Source organism: Myxocyprinus asiaticus, chromosome 3, assembly GCF_019703515.2.
Source record: "Myxocyprinus asiaticus isolate MX2 ecotype Aquarium Trade chromosome 3, UBuf_Myxa_2, whole genome shotgun sequence".
NCBI lineage: Eukaryota > Metazoa > Chordata > Actinopteri > Cypriniformes > Catostomidae > Myxocyprinus > Myxocyprinus asiaticus.
In genome coordinates, this window is record NC_059346.1 from 26,403,107 (window position 1) to 26,425,366 (window position 22,260).

General features: G+C 36.7%; 1 protein-coding gene across 1 annotated transcript; it reads right to left on the bottom strand.

The window, feature by feature from the left end:
* Positions 1-826: 826 nt before the first annotated feature.
* On the bottom strand, positions 827-11,999 carry LOC127421980 (myosin heavy chain, fast skeletal muscle-like). The gene is made up of 41 exons (XM_051665256.1): positions 11,908-11,999; positions 11,684-11,714; positions 11,023-11,241; positions 10,782-10,925; positions 10,545-10,701; positions 10,419-10,446; positions 10,201-10,315; positions 9,860-9,952; positions 9,695-9,758; positions 9,506-9,604; positions 9,310-9,413; positions 9,089-9,227; positions 8,822-8,940; positions 8,546-8,695; positions 8,293-8,463; positions 7,907-8,207; positions 7,751-7,815; positions 7,579-7,666; positions 7,383-7,500; positions 7,171-7,294; positions 6,935-7,071; positions 6,007-6,262; positions 5,670-5,912; positions 5,377-5,553; positions 5,151-5,296; positions 4,969-5,059; positions 4,489-4,878; positions 4,286-4,412; positions 4,008-4,126; positions 3,736-3,932; positions 3,466-3,649; positions 3,203-3,368; positions 2,954-3,078; positions 2,516-2,824; positions 2,200-2,403; positions 1,977-2,102; positions 1,712-1,882; positions 1,462-1,566; positions 1,289-1,384; positions 1,077-1,208; positions 827-914 (listed from the first exon to the last, which is right to left on the bottom strand). Exons 3-41 carry the CDS (start codon positions 11,227-11,229, stop codon positions 894-896), a joined length of 5,808 nt encoding a protein of 1,935 aa, XP_051521216.1. The 5' UTR covers positions 11,230-11,241; positions 11,684-11,714; positions 11,908-11,999; the 3' UTR covers positions 827-893.
* Between the last annotated feature and the right edge of the window lie 10,261 nt (positions 12,000-22,260).

Consider the following 22,260-nt stretch of genomic DNA (forward strand, 5'->3'; position numbering starts at 1 on the left):
ATAATAAACAAATTAATGTAATCATATCTAGAGAAATTATCTCATTATTTGTTTCAAAACTGGATAATTAAAGTCCAATCCCTATTTGCATAAATAACAAACATTTAATAAAAAGCATGTTTTCATTGTTTTTCATCTTTCAACAAAGTTTTTTTTATGACAGTTTAAGCACCTTTGTTTTATCCAGCAACTGACAAACAGCAAGTTGTTGTTTGATTTTATATTTACAAATTTTTAATAAAGGAGTGTTTATTGGTACTTAATACATTTAAAATGAATGATTAGATTTTCATAAAAATATGCAATTATTAATACAAAAGTAATCAAATAGTAATCAGATTAGATCTGTTTGGATTTAGATATGACAGAAAAAGTGTAATCTAAAAGAATATGTTGTTCATTACAATTTAAGTTGTGTAATTTGTAATCAGTACCAGATTATATTTCAGAAGTAATTTACCCAGCACTGTCTGTGAAAATACAGTTATCTGTAGTCATTCACAAGCAGCAGAGACGTTGTACTTAATGAAGAACTTCTTCATTGCTGGCAAACATGGGATGCATTTTGGTATTGTTTCCCGCACCTCACAATCATTATAACCTTTCAAAATATGCACTCTCTCTACTATCTTTGAGTATGACTGGAAATTTTATTCAATGATTAAGTTGCTACCAATTAAAGTGAAAAATATAAACCTGCAATAATAATGTTTAGTGACCTATTGAGATCTTTGTTCATGTCATATAAAAGTTCATATTGTGTGTACTAGAATATGTTGTGTTAAGTGTTCAGCTACAAATCAATCAAGAGAAATGGAGATCCAAAGAAGCTGCTAAATAAAAGTTTTATTTAGTATTAATTTGACATTTTCGAAGACTTTTTTGAAAGGTTTTCACTCAGCTACCTCTTTAACCTGGAAAAATTAGAAATTGAACAAATATATAATTAGTATAAATTTAAAGTTAAAATTGAGATATTAAACTAAAGCTTTAAAGCTGTGGCAAGTATGTTTTAAAATACCTCAGAAAGTAAATATTTCAGTAAGAATTAGAATTGATATTATCATATAAATTACCTTTCCAGCATCACGGCTCTTGACTCTCAGCTTGTTGACCTGAGATTCAGCAATGTCAGCACGCTCCTCAGCCTCCTCCAGCTCATGCTGCGACTTCCTCAATTTGGACAAGTGAGTATTGGCTTGTTCATCCTGCAACGTCAAATATATAGGTATACAAGGCACAAACAATGCAAAATGTGGCGTTTATAGTTTTCAAATGAGATACTCACAGCTTCTTCAGCCTGCCTCTTGTAAGCCTTGACCTTCAGCTGAAGCTTGTCAACCAGATCTTGCAGTCTGGTGATGTTCTTCTTATCCTCCTCAGTCTGCAGGTAATATACATACATTAGACTAGAATATAATAAGAAAAATATTATCTGAAATTGTATTACATTTTCTTTACCTGGTAGGTGAGCTCCTTCACTCTCCTCTCATATTTGCGAACACCTTTAACAGCATCAGCTCCACGTCTCTGTTCTGCCTCAACTTCAGTCTCAAGCTCACGGACCTTAATTATAGATATTATAAAACTCATTTCACTCAAAGAAATCAGGTTTACACTATCAAACACAAAATAATCAGTATTATAGTATGACATACACTTCACAGCACCCATATCAAGATTATGAACATTGAAATAAAGGCAAGCGTACTCTTGACTCCAGTTTCTGGAGCTGTTTCTTTCCTCCCTTCATGGCCAGATTCTCAGCCTCATCCAGACGGTGCTGCAGGTCCTTCACTGTGACTTCCAAATTTTTCTTCATCCTCTCAAGGTGAGCACTGGTGTCCTGCTCCTTTTTTAGCTCTTCTGCCATCATTGCAGCCTTTTGAAAATGACAAATTCCACAAATTTGCATTAGGTATAAATATTTAAGTGTGCAGATTCTTGAGAAGCTTCTTGATTGTTTAACTACTCACATCAGTGATGGCCTTCTTGGCCTTCTCCTCTGCATTTCTGGCTTCCTGTACAGTGTCATCAACTTCACTCTGGATTTGAACAAGGTCAGCTTCAAGCTTCTTCTTGGTGTTCATTAGACTTGTGTTCTACAAAATGGATAAGATAATTCAATTTCTTTTTTAACAACACTCTCAATTACCTTAATTTCAATCAACAAAATCAACAGCAACTGTATGCTTTCACCTGAGAGTGCAGGAGTCCAACACGCTCACTGACATCCACCAGCTCTTGTTCAGCCACTTTGCGGCCTCTCTCTGTCTGCTCCAGAGCAGCTCTCAGCTCCTCAATCTCAGCCTGCATCAGAGTGTTTCTGCGCTCCACCATGGCCACCTGCTCCTTCATGTCTTCCTGTCCTCTCAGGGCATCATCAAGGTGTAGTTGGGCATCCTGTACATAAATTTTTTTGAGGGCTCCTTGATTAGTTTTTTGCTTTTAATTTTTGTGTGGCATACTCATTTATATACTTATACAACTGAAAACCAGAGAGAGGGTCACATACCTTCAGTTGTCCCTGAACATTCCTCAGCTGTTTCTGGGCCTCAGCAGCCTGGCGATTGGAATGGCTTAACTGAATCTCCATCTCATTAAGATCTCCCTCCATCTTCTTCTTGATTCTCAGGGCATCATTCCTGCTCCTGACCTCAGAGTCCAGAGTGCTCTGCATGGACTCAATGACTCTCTGGCTGTTCCTCTTGATCTGTTCCATCTCCTCATCCTTCTCTGCAAGTTTCCTGTCGATCTCACTCTTGACCTGGTTTAGCTCAAGCTGGACACGAAGGATCTTAGATTCCTCATGCTCCAGGGTGCCCTATAAAAGGTGAAAAATAATTTTTGAATTTCATATTGAAAACAATCATTAACAGGACAGGATAGTGCTACATTTTTTACAAAAAATAATACATATTAATCTTCAATACAATTATTTTCAGATACTCACTTCAGCCTCCTCCAAGGCTGTCTGAATCTCAGATTTCTCAGTCTCAACGGACTTCTTGGCCTTTTCCAGCTCATGAATGCTTTTACCAGTCTCTCCTAACTGCTCTGTCAGATCCGAGATCTCCTCTACAGAAGAGAAACAAAATAGTATCAGCATATTATAAACAGTATACACATTGAATTCCCAATACTGATTTAACACTGTAAAAAGTGTTTAAGTTAATAATTAATTCAACAAATGTGGTCTTACGCTGCAGGTTCTTGTTTTCTCTCTTGAGTGTCTCCAGCTGATCCAGACTCTCCTCATAGGAGTTCTTCATCTTGAACAGCTCAGTGCTGAGTGAGCGTGCCTCTTTCTGGGCACCTTCCAGCTCTGCCTGACCTTCCTCATACTTCTGCTTCCATTCTGCCAGGACCTTGGGTAGAGAAATTTCAGGCTCAGCTAACAATATTATTACTTAATTTGAGATGTGAGAGGAATTATCATATCACAGAAGCAGTCAAATTGTTTACCTTGTCAAAGTTCCTCTGCTTCTTGTCAAGGTTGGCAGCCAAGCCATTGGCTCTCTCCACATCAATCATGAGGTCCTCCACTTCACCCTGGAGTCTCTGTTTGGTCTTCTCCAGAGAGGCACATTTGGAGTTTACTGCCTCAATTTGTTCCTCTGCCTCTTGCAGACGCTGAGCCAGCTTCTTCCTGTTATGAATTCGTCAACATTAATCTTATGATACAAACATTTTCACATATTAACAAGTGTTTATCAGCTCCTCTGATGTTCATACTTGGACTCTTCAAGCTCCTCTGTGCGCTGGATGGCATCAGTTTCATATTTGGTCCTCCACTGAGCAACCTCACTGTTGGCCTTAGACATTCCCCGCTGCAGCTCAGCCTTTGCCTCCTGCTCTTCCTCAAACTGCTCACGGAGCAGGTCACAGTCATGACGGGCTGACTGCACAGCATGGGCCAGAGCATTCTTGGCCTAGGATGCAAAGTCAAGCTATTAGCTTTACTCTGCAGAGGCAAATATGTGGTCACAATCATTTTGCTCTAATACCTTAACTTCCTCTTCAATATGTCTCTTAAGCTCCTCAGTTTGTTGAGTGAAAGCTTGTTTGCCTCTGGTGAGCTGAGAAACTAGAGCCTCCTTCTCCTCCAACTGACGGCCAAACTCACCTTTTGGTGAGCAAGTATTTTAGTAATCAGTATGTTTGTTTCTAATAAGCCTTTGTTAAGAAATTTCTGAGTCAGAAATTCAATGAAGAATTATTTTAATACACTATACTTAATAATTCTCAACATATTAATAATTTGTTCATCATTTTCATCTCTTACCATTTTCAGTTTGAAGTCTTGCTCTTTGAGCACTGAGATCATTTAACTGGCGAAGGTTCTCATCGTTCTTGGACTTAATTTCACTGAGTTGGTCCTCAAGTGTGCGGCACATCTTCTCTAGATTGGACTGCAAATACAAAGTCGTTAGATATTCAAATAATCCTACATATTTGATTCATTTCTTTAGAAACACAATTCTCAACCTTTGCTTTGGCAACAGCCTCCATGTTGCTGGAGAGATCATCAATCTCCATTTTGTATTCGCTCTTCTCCTTCTCAAGCTTCTGCTTGACGCGCTGGAGGTTGTCGACTTGCTCTCCCAGCTCAGCCACACTATCGGCCTGCTTCTTGCGAAGGGCAGCAGCAGTGGCTTCATGCTGGAGGGTGGCCTCTTCAAGATCACGACGCAGCTTCTGAAATTCAGCCTCACGCTTCTTATTCATCTCAATCTGAGCAGAAGTTGCTCCTCCAGCCTCCTCCAGCCTCTCACTGATCTCTTCAAGTTCCCTGGAGAGATCAGCTCTCTGCTTCTCCACCTTTGCACGAGCAGCACGCTCAGCCTCAATCTCTTCCTCCACTTCTTCAATGCGAGCCTACAGGGTCATGTAATTAATTCATTTCTGATCTTGATTTTTTTAAACAAATAACAATGTAACCAAAAAAAAAAAAAAAATTCCAAATACCTGAAGCTCCTTGATCTTCTTCTGGAGTTGAGCTCCAAGAGATTGTTCATCCTCAATCTTGCTGAGGAGCTGGCTTGTTTCAAAGTCTTTCCTGTGGGAGTTCAACAATAACAATAACATACATAAACAACATAACACAAACATAGCAATAGAAATTCTAATAATTTGATGTTTTTAATTACTTCTTCAGTTTCTCATCTGATTGCTGCTTGTCATTCTCCAGGTCCATAGTGGTCTCAAGGGCCAATTTGAGGTCTCCTTCAAGCTTTCTCTTGGCTCTCTCAAGGTCCATGCGGAGCTTTTTCTCTTGTTCAAGGGAACCCTCAAGCTATGGGAAAACAATATATAAATGTTCAAAGCTAAAATGTACATTTAATGATTTAAGGACATGTTGAAATAGTAACTCACATCATCAACTTGTTGCTCAAGTTTTGTCTTAGCTTTGGTCAGTGTGTTGACTTTGTCCTCCTCTGCCTGGAGATCATCCAGAGTCTGCTGATGTGCCTCTTGGAGGGCTTTCTTCTCCTTTGTAAGCTTGGCAAGGCTCTCATCCTGTGCTGCCATTTCCTCAGTCAGGTTCTTGACCTGTGTGATGTTGGATACTAAATTACTTCCTTTTGTCTTAATTAATATTCTTTAAAAAAATATTAGGTAACAATAGAAATGAAATAATATACTGTATTAAACCAAATCACTCAAACCTTATTTTCAGTGGCATGTTTCTCCTTTTCCACTTTAGCCAAGGTGAGCTCTAGGTCATCGATGTCCTTCTTCAGCTCAGAGCACTCATCCTCCAGTTTCCTCTTCTTGGCTGTGAGTTCAGCATTGATTTCCTCCTCATCCTCCAGTCTCTCAGTTGTCTCTTTGAGTTTAGCTTCAAGCTGGATTTTGTTCTTGATCAGACCCTCACACCTCTCCTCAGCATCTGAGAGATTCTCACCTTCCTGACAAGAAAAAGGATTTTACATATTATGGTAAAAAATGTGTATCATTTTTAAATGGAACCAAATTTCAGTAAATTAATTAGTGCATACTCACAGAGGCTATTTGAAGCTGCAGATCATTCTTCTCTTGCAGCAGTGATACCATCTTCTCCTCAAGCTCCTTCTTTTTGGCTTCAGCCTTGGCAAGATTTTCTTTGCATTTTGTATAGTCCTCTTTCATGTTTGACAGCTCCTTCTCAGTCTCAGCACTCTTCAGCAGAGGCTTAATCTTGTAGTAAACCTTCATCCATGGCCAGTGTTTGACATTCATGAATGAGCGGATGTTGTATTGGATGGTGTAAATGGACTCCCTGTGAATAATTGGTGATTAAATGTCACAAATATCATAATGTATTACACGGCTTTCTGAAATACTTAATTCTGATTGGCCAATGGCATGATCTAGCAGTCTAATATTTCTCAGTAACAACTGCACATCCAGGGATTAAAGCCCTATTCACAGGCAGCAACTTTATCACTTGATACTAGTCATTGCACTCTAAGTCGCTAGTGGGCGTTTCTACTGCTGTCACTCTAACGTTATTGGCTACTTCTCGTATCACTCCGTGATCTCAACAAGTAAGCTTATAAAATAATTTCGACTTAAATCAATGTTTAATGTACATTTATTTATTTTGTAATAAGAGTTGTAATTAGATGGATAATGCACAGTCAGACAAAATAAACACCAACAGATCTCAAAACCAGAGGTTGAATTTAGCTGTTCAGCAATTTCATTCTTCTCAAATAATAACATATTTTCAATGCAAATCTATATTTTATGCCCATTTATTTATTTATTTGGTGGTAAGTAGCTGTGTATTAAGCGGGATAATGTACAGTCAGTCAGTGATTATTGCAAAATAACACCCTTCGGGGTGAAACAAGACCACTCCGCTTTGCACTGAGGTCCTGATTCCCCTGTCTGGGTTTATTTCGTGATAATGACCAGCTGACCGCACATTATCCCTTACATAACTCACCTCCTCTCCGTCATCTTCACATACTCCCTCCTCATCAGGTAACCACGGCAGAGAGCCTGAGTCATTGTGACCAGAGAAGCCAGTTTCTCATCACGCATCTCCTCAAGAACACCCAGAAGACCAGCTTTGAAGAACACCTGAATTCATGCACAACAATGCAGAGTTTGTTTAAATTATAGCTGAAACATACAGCATGGTTACTGAATCTTTGAATTGTTGTAATGCAGAATATGAACCTTTGTGTGCCCAAATCTATACTCGTCATGATCAACATCAATGGATCCCAGTAGTTTCTCAGAGGCCTTCTTGTTGTCCATAAACTGTCCCTCAGGGATTACACCGGCATTCAGCACCTTGTATCTGTGAAAGATTTTTTTTAAATGCTTCTTATATTAACATTGAGATAACCCTCCAGCAGGAAGTAGTATTTTCATGCAGTCCTATTTACCTCTGTTTGAAGTCACCATAGAGGATTCTGCTGGGGAAGCCCTTTCTGCAAATTCTGATACCCTCCAGTACACCGTTACACCTCAGCTGGTGGATAACCAGGAAGTTCTCCATGAGACCTATAAAACAGTTTATATCAAGAGCTTTGTATATAAACAATTCACATTAAAAAATCTGAAAGTCCTTCATTACTTCACCTGGAGTTTTGGACTCATTGGGAATTAGACAACGAACAAAGTGAGGATGAGTGCTCCTCAAATTGGTCATGAGCTTGCCCAAGTTCTCCTGTGGAAGATAAAAAGGAGTTCTATCTTTTTTCAAATACAGTAATATTGTTGTTATATCAGCTTCAACATCCTTTATACATACCCTGAACTGGGAGGACACAGTCTGCATGGAGCCACCCTTCTTCTTGCCTCCCTTCTTGGTAGTGTCTTTACAAACATTAAAATTATTAGACAAATTCAAATTAGCTAATTAAATCATTCACTATTTTTAATATGCACTTATAACATATACAATTACCCTCAACAACAGGTGGGTAGAGAGTAGCCAGAAGTTTGACAGAAGATTTCTGGTACAGCTGCAGAACAGACTCATTCAGTGGATCCTTGTTCTTGTCCAACCAGCCAGTGACGTTGTAGTCCACAGTTCCAGCATAGTGAACCAAAGAAAAGTGGGCCTCAGCTTTGCCTTTGGCAGGCTTTGGTTTCTGGAAGGCTTGATTTTTGCCAAGGTGCTGATCATACAGCTTGTTCTTGAAGGAAGCGTCTGAAGCCTTGGGGAACATGCACTCCTCTTCAAGAATGGAGAAGATACCCATGGGCTATTTGTAAATGAAGAGTATTACTAAATGTTTCACATTTTAAGAAATGTAAATGATAAAAAATTAAGAAATAAGCTAGTACAACCTTCTCAATGAGCTCAATGCAAGAAGCCAAGTCCATGCCGAAGTCAATGAATGCCCAAACAATGCCCTCCTTCTTGTACTCCTCTTGTTCCAGCACAAACATGTGGTGGTTGAAGAACTGTTGCAGTTTCTCATTGGTGAAGTTGATGCACAGCTGCTCCATGCTGTTATACTGAGGGGGGGGGCATTTACTGAACACTGAATTTGACTGAATTTCAACTTTCATTAAAATTGGATAAAAGAATAATTCTTACATCAAAGATCTCAAAGCCAGCAATATCCAGCACACCAATGTAAAACTGACTGGCCTGTTTTGTATCCAACATCTGGTTGATACGAACGACCATCCACAAGAACATCCTCTCATAGATAGATTTGGCTAAAGCACTAACAGAGTTGTACACCTGTGGATAAAATACTGTGTCATTTTTATTCCAACGTCCTTCTGCTTTTGCAATAATAGTCAGATTCATTCATAATAATTAGGTCTAACACATACGTAGCTGGACATACTGTATGTTACTACATACCTGTGGCACAGTTTGACCTTTGGTCACATACTCATTTCCGACCTTCACTCTGGGGTAGCACAAAGCCTTCAGCATATCAGCAGAGTTCAAGCCCAGAAGGTAGGCGACTTTGTCAGCCTCTGCAATTTTTAGTTCAAAATTTAAAATGTCATCCCATTTATTGCCCTGAAAACTATAGGAAATACTCTTTCCTATTTGCAAATAGAAAAGGATCTTTCAATCTAACCATTCTTAAATGGGATTACACATTAAACAATTTGTTCTCACCCTCATTGCCATCAGGCTCAGCCTGCTCCTCACGCTGCTTCTGCTTGAACTTCATGTTACCATGATGCAGCACAGCTCCAGTGAACTTGTAGATGCCCATCTTCTCCTCGGTAGTAAAGCCCAGAATGTCAATAGCAGTCTGGAAATTAAAAAAAAGCACTTAGATCTGCCATATTTACATGGAATACTGTATGTCAATAATCGTATTAGCAATTACTCACATCAGTTGCAACCAGCTCCTCTTTATCATCAATGCTTGCCACAGTGATTTGACCCATACTGCACATGGGGAAGTCATAGGGGTTGGTGGTGATGAGTGTCATTTCTGTAAAATACGCAGAGCATTTATGAAAAAGTATTTAACAATATTATTTTCCATTAAAAAAAAACGGCTTTGAATGAAATGTGTCCACCTACCAATCAGCTCAGGCTTATGGTTGGTCATCATCTGGTAGAAGATGTGGTAGCCTCTCTCATCTGGAAGTTGGAATGTCACTCTAGACTTCTCCAGTAGATCTGTTGAGAGAATGTAAGAAAGTCATGTTCTGAAGAGTGACAGACAGAGAAAAATATACAGATTGACAAATTAAAAGCATGTCCACCTACATGTCTCAATATCAGCACGTGACAGTTTTCCAGTTGTGCCAAAGTGAATTCTGATGAATTTACCCTGTTTAAAACAAAATCACATTGTTGTTACTGTGCAATAGAAAAATCCAGCACAACTGACCAAGTGCTTTGTATAAAAAAAAAACAAAATGGAGAACTTACAAAACGAGATGAGTTGTCATTTCTCACAGTCTTGGCATTACCATAAGCCTCAAGCAGAGGGTTGGCAGCAATGATCTGGTCTTCAAGAGATCCCTGTTTCGTGTGAAGTGTTTTAATGTATTGTACGCTTCATGTCTAAATTTAGTCAGGATTGTTTTAATTTATTTATTTGTTTGTTTTTTACAAATGATATAGTTACAAATATTTTACAAAAGGTGCAGATTTTTTACTAATTCAGCTGGCATTTTCAATATAATAGTCAAATATTATGTAAGACAACTGCAGTTCTTTATAATTCTTTACTATTTTTTACATACATAGATATGAACATAGTTTTATACCTGCATTTTGCCAGGAACTTGCTCTTTCTTCTTGTCACCACCCGACACTGCTACTGTGGCAAAGTACTGGATGACACGTTTGGTGTTCACAGTCTTTCCAGCACCAGATTCTCCACTGGTTTATGAGAGATGATAAGATAGAAGATGATTAGACATGTGCAAGTTCCATGAGAAGAAAATATAACTGTTCTTTACATCTTATAACAGTAGATACATACGTAATCAGGACAGACTGGTTCTCTCTGTCTGTAAATTCAAAGGTAATAATTTTTAATAGTTGTTTTATAAAAACTAAAATCCAGAATTACACAAATCAAAATAATTTGTTAAAATTAAGATTTTACCAGTTTGCATGAACTGATAGGCATTGTCAGAGACAGAGAAGATGTGGGGTGGGGCCTCCATACGCTTTTTGCCTCTGTAGGCAGTCACCACTTCTGAATCATATACTGGGAGCCACTTGTAGGGGTTCACAGTAGCACAAAACAGTCCAGAGTAGGTCTGAAATGAGCAGAGAAGTGGTCAGATTACAGCATCACAGTCAAAATGAACTTGATTTTTTTTTTTTTTTTTTTACTTACGTAGATCATCCATGCTGCATAACGCTCTTTGAGGTTATATAGCACAGAGGCTTCATTGAGATGGGTCATCATGGCCATGTCCTCAATCTTGTCATACTTGGGAGGATTCATTGGGAAGACATCATCCTCCTTAGCAACTCTCTCCTATAAATATCATCCAGCATATATTAGATTTACCACAGAAAAATGGCAATGAGTAATGTATTGAGCATCTTGTTTACATGCAATAAGTTAAATTCACCTCCTTAGTGTCAAGCAAAATAACGGTGACTTTGCCACCATCTTTGCTCTTGATTGTTCCTTTGAGATACAACTCTTTGGTATCAACCACATAGCAAGCAGTCTTAGCATCAAAGGGCTTGTTCTGAGCCTCAATTCTCTCCTTCTCAGGCTTGCGTAGATATATGGCAGCCTTGCCATAAACGGCCATCTCCGCGTCCGTACTCATGGTGGCGGCTTACTGGAAAACGTAAAGGGAAATTGTATTGCTTTGAAATAATAACCTAAACAATGCAACATTACACCATTACACACTATTAACAAAGTGATTTGCAATTTTATACCTACATTTTAATTTTCATCTAAAATATTATACTAAATTAACAATAAATAACAAAAATTCAATTTTGTTTCAAAACAAGTCTGATAGCAATGATACATGTCTGATAAACTCTGCAGTCAAGATGTTCTATCTCTGTACTGTATCTAATTCCCCACAACAGTATGAAATTATCTACAAAGCACAAATATAGTTATAGTGTCAAAAACAACACAAAATCTTAACCAAGGTGTAAAAAACAAAGACTCACTTGACATAGAATAAGCTACATAAACATACACACAGATGTCAATACACCAACTAATCCAACACTCATTACATTAATGTAGGGACATCCACCTACCTTCCCTCTTTTTGAGACCAGATTAAATTTCCTGCAAAATAAAACAGTTAAACATCCATGATTACCCAAATGATGATTTTTTTTTAATTGATACTGCTTCATTACAAACTAAACAGGATCCTAGATGTATGATCAGTTTATCCCGTGTTGCTTCCCCTGCAGGTTTGAAGTGGTTAACATCAATCTTGCAAAGTCTATGCCAACATCCATGCAAATCAACTTACCACCAGCTGGAGCTCCTTCAGTCTTCTATTGGGCTGATCATACGGTCCTCTCTTATATTAAGATTTACTGGCACACTAAGCAGATACTAAATATGGACAGGCATTAGAGTTTTAATTACTGTGTATTTAAGCTGTCCATTTACAGTTAAGAATGGATGTAGAGCCTTATTAGAAACCAGTTCCAGAAATAAGCAATAAAGAAGTTGTATCAAATGTAATAGAGATATCAGGTAGAATCATAATCAGTGGATCATTTAAATTTGTATGGTTCTTATAACATATTTATAAGGGAATACCATGGATTGTATGCAGGTTTTCATTTTCAGCTGGAACCTGAATAACAAAATTATGTAAAACATTGAGAATACTCTGAATGATTCTCATATTTTTTACGACAAACATCTTTCATCAAAACAGATACATACTGAGTTACATTAATGACAAGCTGACCACTGCGTATTTGTTTTATATCATTTCTATTTACACCATGGCAAGCTGATGTGTTATAACTGGGCATTTCGCCACACGGGGTGGGAGCTGACTCATGATCACACATGCTGACTCACTGTGAGTTCATGGAGAAATTATCCGTATGGCTTGTCAACACTATCGTGTGTAAACGTTAAAATCGTTTTATTCATAATTATAGATTAAACTGTCCATTTGATCAAATATGCGGGTGATGTATTTTCTTCATTAATCGTTTTGCTTAGTCATTTGTTTACAAAACAGTGAATGACTAACAAAACTTACCTCAATTATTATAATTGTTAAGAAATTCGAGAAATGTGTAAAGTTGGATTGATGTCAGCGATATAAAGGGTTTGTGTTACCCTTCTTTTCTTGTTGTGTTCTTTCACCCTGTTTTTCTCCCTCTCCCAGCACACACTAGAGCAAGGTGAAAAGTTGGTCATGCAATAGGTGGCGCCAGTGGTGTAGTAGTGACTGAAGAGTTGGTGGGGAAATAATAATAAACCTGGTCTCAAAAAGTCATTTATTTACACTTATAAAGTTAGAAAAATTATATTTTTCAATACATAAACAAATAATATTAACAATTTATGGTTCGTTGTAATCATAGTCTATTTTACTCTGACATACATTTTGTGGCAGACAGTTTCTTGCTGGCAAGGTGTAGAGTACACTACAAAAGCTTAATATTAAATATCTATTTAAATAAATAGGTTTGATTAACTGTTCTTTTAACAGTAAAAAAGGGCTTTATACTTACTCTAATTAATAAACTAATACATACAAAACCTTAAGCAATAAACTGTTAAGCACTGTATATGTATAACTGAGAATCAGAATCAGAATGAGCTTTATTGCAAAGTATGCTTACACATACAAGGAATTTGTCTTGGTGACAACAATACAAAACAGCAACAAGACATAAAAAATAATTTTAAAAAATATAATAAAAAAATGAATAATAATAATAAATAAATAAAAATGTAATAGAAAATAAAGTATATATAGAATACACAATAACACAATATATATATATATATATATATATATATATATATATATATATATATATATATATACATACATACACACACACACACACACATATATATATATATATATATATATATATATATATATATATATATATATATATATATATATACTGTACCTTCAGTTGCGGTCCCGCTTCCCGCTACTCCATGAAGAGAATCTCTGTACACTTATTAATTAATAATAATCACAATTCACTCAATGGTGCTGCGGCATCACCTTTTTTTATATCCCCTTTTCTCCAATTTTCCAATTTGAAATGCCCAATTCCCACTACTTAGTAGGTCCTCGTGGTGGCACGGTTACTCACCTCAATCCGGGTGGTGGATGACAAGTCTCAGTTGCCTCTGCTTCTGAGACCACCAATCTGCGCATCTTATCACGTGGCTTGTTGTGCATGACACCACGGAGACTCCTCATGTGGAGGCAGATGCTACTCTCCACGATCCATGCACAACTTACCACGTGCCCCATTGAGAGCGAGAACCACTAATCGCAACCACGAGGAGGTTACCTCATGTGACTCTACCCTCCCTAGCAACTGGGCCAATTTGGTGGCTCACTCATCACCTCAGTATAATTAAAAGTTATGGGTCAAAAGCCTCCTCGGTGTTCTGGCGGTATCATAGCTAATTTTAGGTGGGCATACGGAAAATCCTTTGAAAGATAGTTGGGCATACGGCGTATGCCTGCGAATGCCTGACTACACAACTGGGTGGCGCCAAAAAGGTAATTTGTTCACAGCGTACAGTAGCACCGTCTTTCGCATGAGACATTAAATCGAGGTTCTGGCTATCTGTGATCATTAAAAATCCCATGGCATTTCTCAAAAAGAGGATGAGTGTAACCCCGGTGTCCTGGCCAAATTTGCCCATTGGCCTCTGTCCATCATGACTTCCAAATAATCCCCTATAAATATGAATTATCTGCATCACTGTTAGAGGTCTGCAACCCGACCCGGGCCCAACAGGTTTCGGGCCGGGTTCGGGTCAGTTTTAGAAGTAGGACTTCGGGTTTGTATGAATGAAAATACAAACAGGCTTACCGAACTTGTTTTGCCCACGTGCTCTCACTCACAGATAGGCGCGAATGGACGAGTTAGGGGCTGTTCACACCAAACGAGTTTTTGCAAACATCTGTTCTGTTTTCCCATTGTTTTCCTATGTAAACACATGCTGGACAAATGTCTTCGACATTTACACCGCGTCTCGCTTTTTCTTCAGCGTTTCGTGCAGGACTGGCACATTTTAAACACCATGTCAAGTTAAAAAGAACTTCAAAATTTCAAAAACACATGTTGAGACACCTGCGCTCTGTTTCATTCTTTGCACTGGTCAGATTGTTTTTAGCACAGTTGTCACAAAGATTCAACGTTCTAAACAAGTTCAGTCTGCATAGAGGAGACTGTTGCATTGTTTCATTTTATTCCACATTGTTCTGCACCAAGTGAAGTTTCATCAAATAAACAGTAAGTCAATGCTTTTTTCCCTTCTGCTCTAGTGTACTAAGGGGCTGCTCTCCTTGAGGAGAATCCCCTGTTCACTGTGTAAAGCGCTTTGAGTGTAGTGTCAGAAAAAGTGCTATATAAATGTAACATTCATTCATTCTTGTTAAAACTGTGTATGTTTACTGTTTCAGTACTGTTACAAATGTTGCCTATATGCCTGACATAAAATACAGCCTATTGCAACAGTACTTGTTAGGAGAAGAAATGAGATAGTAAGCGATTTTGGGTTCGGGCTTAAAATCTGACAGTATCGTTCGAGCCGGGCCACAAGGTCTTAGGTACAGGTTTCATTTTAAGGCCCGTGCAGACCTCTAATCACTGTACTGTTCCTCACTGTAATCAGGCCAGCCTCCACTTGGAAAAAAATATGGTCAAGCTAGCCCCCACGTTGTTTTGCGGTACGTGTATACACTATGCATTATGGTAAGACTGTGTAAGGACTGATTTAAAAATAAAAGCGACCTTCTGGTGAATGTCAATTCACATTCAGTCAGTCTGTCAATAATGAATGAATGAAAAAATAAATAAATTAATAAATAATATATAAATAACTACATAAAACAAAACAAATAAATATAAAAAAATTTTTTTTTAACTATTTTAATTGAAAAATAATGCCTGCAAACTTAATAATAACTTTTAAGCACCAAAAGTGTCAGAGTGTCACACACAATGCCAGGACTGTCTGATGTTGAATTTCTAAATTAAAGCCCTCTAAAATGTCATAGATAAGATATGTTCTGTCTACATTTAGATAGATATTAAACGGAAACTCCCTGTTTCCAAAGAACAATTTCACTTCAGAATGATAGTACACCACCTCAGAGTGTCACTCACACAATGTCAGGACTGTCTGATGCTGAATTTCAAAATTAAAGCCCTCTAAAATGAATATACATTCTGTGTTTTCTATAAATTCAGATAGATATTTAAAGGAAACGCCCTGTGTCCAAAGAACAATTTCACTTCAGAATGATAGTACACTACCTCAGAGTGTCACTCACACAATGTCAGGACTGTCTGATGCTGAATTTCAAAATTAAAGCTCTCTAAAATGTCATATATAAGCTGTATTCCTTCTAATTCAGATGGATAGTAAAAGAAAACTCCCTGTTTCCAAAGAACAATTTCACTTCAGAATGATGTCAGGACTTTATGAATTTGTGTGAATGCCACTCTGAGGTGGTGTACTTTCATTCTGAAGTGAAATTGGTCTGTGTAAACAGGAAGTTTATCAATGACAGTCTATCATTTTGGTGCTTAAAAGTCAGATGGTCTTTGGAAATGTATTATTTATTATTAAGTTTGCAGGTGTTAATTTTTTCCTAAATGCTTATTTTTGTTTAATATTTATTAATTTTTTTCATTCATTATTGACAGACTGACTGACTGAATGTGAAATGTGAAATGGAAGGTCGTTTTTATATGAAATGAGTTCTTACACGCTCTTACCATAATGCATAGTATATACGTGTACCGCAAAATGTGGGGGCTAGCTTGACCATGTTTTTCCAAGTGGAGGCTGGCCTGACCGCAGTCTGTCCTCTCCACTGCTGTCGCATAGTCACATTTTTTCATTTTCTTACTCCACTTTCAGTATGAATAAATCATTATTTCTGCCTGACCATGAAATTTGTTTTAATTATTGATCTGTCTTCTTAAAAATATCATATTCTGGGACATGCTAGGATACATGGTCACTGAGAAAATCAGGTAAATATGCAAGGTGGTCAGTGGACAGACGTCTTACAACTGCACCCGCAGCAAAAGAAACACGGTAGCAAATGCTCTTTCTAAAGTTAGTGTTAGCTTTTATTCCGTCAGAAAGCTTAGATAAGTAAGCCAGACAATTAAATTAATGAATGAACTGTTAGAAAGCCAGATAGATAGATAGATAGATAGTAAAAAAAAAGAATTGTAAAAAACTGTCAAATGACTGGCAGCAATGGCTGCCAAACAAAAACCGTAAAATTTAAGTCAAATATCTTATTTCAAGTAAAGATTTACAGAAATGTTAATTAAATGTTTTGAACAGAATCTCTGTCATTTTACAGATTTTTCCTGAATTATTACGACCAAACACCTTCAATAAATTTTTCAGACATGCTCAAGATTGTAAAATAACAGATTTATATTTAAAGACAAAATAAAATCTCTAAAAATACTGCATAAAACAGATTAAAATAATCTGAAACTTTGGCTTGCAGTGTTTATTTAGATTTAATGTTTAAAAATGTAATGTTAAAACATGTATAAATACAATATAAATACAATATTTAATGATTCAGTTTTTGTAGAATTACAGTACAAACCTTAAGTTAAACATTTAATATTTAAACTACTGTCCTGATTAAAAGTAGACATTTTTCTTCAAATTCTCTTAAAATATAAGATTTAAGATTACTGTGAAATATCCTCAACTGAAAACATACTGAAGAAATAAAAAATAAATTGATACATCTAAAGATTTTCACTGTTTCAATTAAAGTGGGGTTGGAAACTTCATCACAAATAAAGTACACACCACTATTCTGCTCTGATAATATATGTGGACAAACATTAATCTGTCTTTTAATTCAGAATCCTAAATATACAAAGGTCAAATTAATCTGTACCAGAAGTGACCATGCAACATAACAGATAAAGAACAATCCTCCTCTAAATTGCCAGTAATCAGCTGGATCCTTGATGCATGTATTATAGCAAGGTAAACACAGTTGTAGCTAAAAAATAAAATAAAAAGCCAAATAGTACACCAAAATCAAACCAACCATATAATAATTGTATTAACTGCAGCTGCGTTTATCCTGTTATGACATGTCTGAGGGTCATGAGGGTGTTTCCCTCAATGTTCTCCCGAGAATTAAATAAAGGATTGATGATGATGATGGTCTATTCCCCTTTCAGTGTGCCAACTCAGAGGAAGACAAAAATAAAAGTTACTCAGTTTTTCTATCGCCAGTGTGGGAAATGTCTTACACATGTACTTTGATGAGATCATTAAATTACTTAAAATATCATACTTAATATTACATGTATTAATCACAATGTAAAGTTAAGAAATAGTGGTTAAAATTTACTAATATCTTGTCTTATATACTGCAGATGATACTTACTACTGATACTTACTAGTGTTCCAACGCTTGATCTAAAAAAATGTAAGCAAGTTACTTATTATTAGCAGTTATCAGTGTTGGAAAAGGGAATGTAAAAATTACTCAGAAAGAAACAGGCAACTACACATACATAACAGGTTTCATCTCTTCAAGACAAGCACAATCCGTATGATATATTTCAGTGTAGTTAAAGGAAAAATTTGTAAAACAAACAAAACGTTTTTTTATAAACCATGTCTGCATTGATGGACATTACAATGACTTGTTCAGATCATATTTTACACACACAACTACCAGCCTGATAGTTTTATCATCTATTGGTGTTTTATAAAGTCCATTTAAATTCAGCTATCAAATGTGCATGTTTTGAAGTTTAAAACAGTCAAAGTTAAAGGTTTTTACACAGAATGCATATTAAATGGCCATCGGAATGCAGAGCTACTTCCTGGATAATTTTGTGGGAATGACCAGCCGACTTACATTACTGCACACCCCCATTGTGTTACAAATCATACCGGCCAGTATGATGGAAAAGTAATAGAAAATATTCATGTTCATAGTGTGTTTAAGGCACTACGTGCATTTTTGTATTTGAAAGGAGAGGTTTAACACTTTTTGATTAGGCACCACTGGATTCATTGTACAGCTGTGTCAGGATGGGTGGCTATGTCCTTAAACTCAAGAACAGCATAGGTGAGTAAAATATCGTCTGAAGGGTTTGAGCCAGACTGGTGCCTCTGTGTTCATGTTTCCTCCCACAAAAAGGTAATTGTCAATTCTTGAGAAAACAAATAAAATTAACATGCCGACAAACTGGCAATAATATGGCTACTATTGTGCATGGTATCCATTCAATGTCTTTATGTGAAGATGACATGAATACTTGCTGCCTCTGAAGATCTTGTGGCAGGAGACTTTTCATTCCCAAAACATCCGGATTATGAGGAGAAAACACACACAGACACACATACAAAAAACAATATTAACTATTGGCTTACTGACAGAGACATGGGAATGCAAAATATTACTCAACAGCTTCTCATTATGACTGAAGGGTAAGCCCTGCAACATCATCCACAGTAGATCCACAAATCCTGGTTAATGGCGACTCCATTGTCAGACACGTCAGTTCCAGGTTGGTTAAAACGTACTGTTATCCAGATGCCAGAGTTCTGGATATAGCACAAAAGGTGCCATCTATCCTTAAAAAGCACCCTACTGTGAAGCGACTCATCATTCATACTGGAACGAAAGATATCCCATGTCGGCAATATGAACTGCTGAAGGCTGACTTTGTTAATCTGTTTAATGTTATTTGTACATCCTCAGCTAGTCAGGTTTTCATTTCATCTGCGTCTCGTCGCGGCATCGAGCGCTTTGGTTCTCCTCAATCTGTGCCAAGTACAATGTGGGCTATATTGACAACTTTAATCTCTTCTGGAATCATGACAAACAAAAGACGGTCTGCACCTCAGTGCACGAGGGTCACGTGTTCTGACAAATAACATCATGTAAGGTCTTTACCACACGTGTCCCCCTCGTCCGACAGTAAATTATGTCATCAAGACAACAAACTAACGGTGGACAGGTCTGTCTGTACATATGATCCCACTCACTATAACATCCCAAATCAACCTATTTAAAAAAAACAAAATCCCTGTAGGTCCTTATCTGTACTCCCACCTGCTATTCCTGTTATGATTTCTGAAAGGTCAGTTAACGTAAACAGAGGTATTTCTAAAGCTAATCTTGATAACCTCATCCCCATCATTCTCAATCATACTACATCACACCTCACATGCTCTTAATTTTGCCTTATTGAATATCCATTCCCTGACCAATAAGTCATTTATGGTCAGCAAACATACTGAGGATAATGACCTTGATGCTCTTTCTGGGTTCCCACTCTTTTCAAGGCACAATTATAATATTTAAGCAAAAACACATGCACCCATTTAAATCAAGCTTTAATTTGGCCATTTCTTTTTGTTTTTGACAGTAGTTTCTCACCTCCAGATAAGCAGTTTGCTCCATGGCCCAGTGTGATGATTAATCCCCATAAAGCTATAATTCAATTAAATAAATACATAGTCTGTATGTTCTGCACACTTCAGAGTGCTCTCTGTCTCTGTCATCTCACACACACAAGAGTGTGCGTGATAATCATGATGAGTTTTTTTCAGTGTCTGAGCGGCCGGCTTCACACATTCATTTTGAAGCGTGCATCACTTGAAGATTATTTATTTTTTCAATTAAATCAGATACTTTTTTAGTTTCATTATCACACTAGGACATATCACAATTTTAATTTAATTAATTGTACATTCAAACATTAATTTTCATCCAAATGTGTCATATTACATGACATTCTGCGTTTTATTGTTAATGCCATTTTTATGACTAAATTCCGTGTTTTACGCATACTACATGTAGGGCTGCAACTAACGATTATTTTGATAATCGATTAATCTAACAATTATTAGAATGATTATTCAACTATTCGGCGATTATTGCAATGATTAATCATTAGATCTTAACCAATTATTCAGCTTGAGCCCAGACATAAAAGGTTGTATTAAACATGCTTACTAACATTAAAGAGGACAAAATCATCTTTTAAATGACTTAACTACATTCACTACCTGAAAGGGAAAAAAATAATTTAATTCAGTAAAGAAATTCACTGCAAAAAATCCTATTGTTATCAAGTGTTTTTGTCTTGTTTTCCATTTAAAATGGTCTAAATATCCTTAAAACAAGATACATTTACTCGAGAAGCAACATATAAGATATTTAGACTTGCTTTAAGAGAATGTATCTTAAATATAAGTGTATTTTGTCACTTGGTTACAGCATAATTCTGCAAGTGCAGTAAAGACAAAATACACTTATATTCAAGATCTATTCTCTAAAAGCAAGTCTAAATATCTTATATGCTGCTTCTCAGGTGAATGCATCTTTTTTAAAGGATTTTTAGATATTTTAAAATATTTGTATTTTTTATATTTTATTCAACATTCTCAGATAACAATTTTTTCTTCTGCAGTATAGCTGCTAAAGAAAATATATGTTGTTTTAAAGGAGTTTTAGATATTTATATTGTAAAACAAGCAAAAAACAAACAAATCAAAAACATATTTTGTTGCAGTGTATAATGGGCCGAAAACTACCTCTCTCACTTTTTTGTTCACTTCACTCCATCTTTAACTCTCAAAAAACAAACTCTCTCTTATTAATAAAGCTGCATATTGCCAATTTCTTCATGATAAGAAATGCACAGTGATACATATACTATGATTCAATAAGTCATGAGCCATCACGTTATAATCTAGCTGCATTAAGTGCGCGTGCTCGAGGTACCAGCATCCCCGCGACAGAGTGTGCATCAGCCGGGTGCAGTTTTAATCTCTCCCCCTTAGATCAGGACATTCACGCAACTCATAGAAGAGGTGCTGTCCACACAGAGAATGCCAGTTTCAGAGTTTGTAGTTATTTACATGAACTGCTTCCTTATTATTTAAACTTTAATAAAACTATAAAGCATTAAATATAACTGCAATAAAGATGTAACGCCAGGGTGTATCGTTTAAAAACGCTCGACACGCAAGTTTTGCTCCAGCTCCAAATATTTCACAATTAGAGTGCTTCAGTATATACTTATTTTGTATAACTCTGTTATATGTTGCGATCTACATCACCTGAAACTGTTCCGAAAATTTAGAGTGCATCTGGACTGTGAGCTGTGTAATTCTTCCTCTCTTCAGTCAGGCGCGAGCTTGCACTTCATCATTAGAGTTTAATGTGATCTCATGTTATGTTAAATGAGATCAAATGACTATTTGACAATGACAAATTTTGTCGACAATTTTATATTGTCAACGTCATCATTAGAGTTTAATGTGATCTAATGTTACATTAAATTAGATCAAACGACTATCTGACAACTAAAATTTTTGTAGACAATTTTTTATTGCCGATGTTGTCGATGACATCGACTAATCATTTCAGCCCTAACTACATGTGGTAATCGTGGTATAAGCTGACTCCAATCGTTGAATTATTGAAAATTAATTTACATCCCAATGTATAAAGGCCGAATCACCATGCTACCAACCCAGTGTGAATTCTTTTTTTTTTTTAACTCAGTGGTCCGACTCTCATCTTTGTATAAAGTTTATAACTCACAGGGATGTAAACAAACAAGAG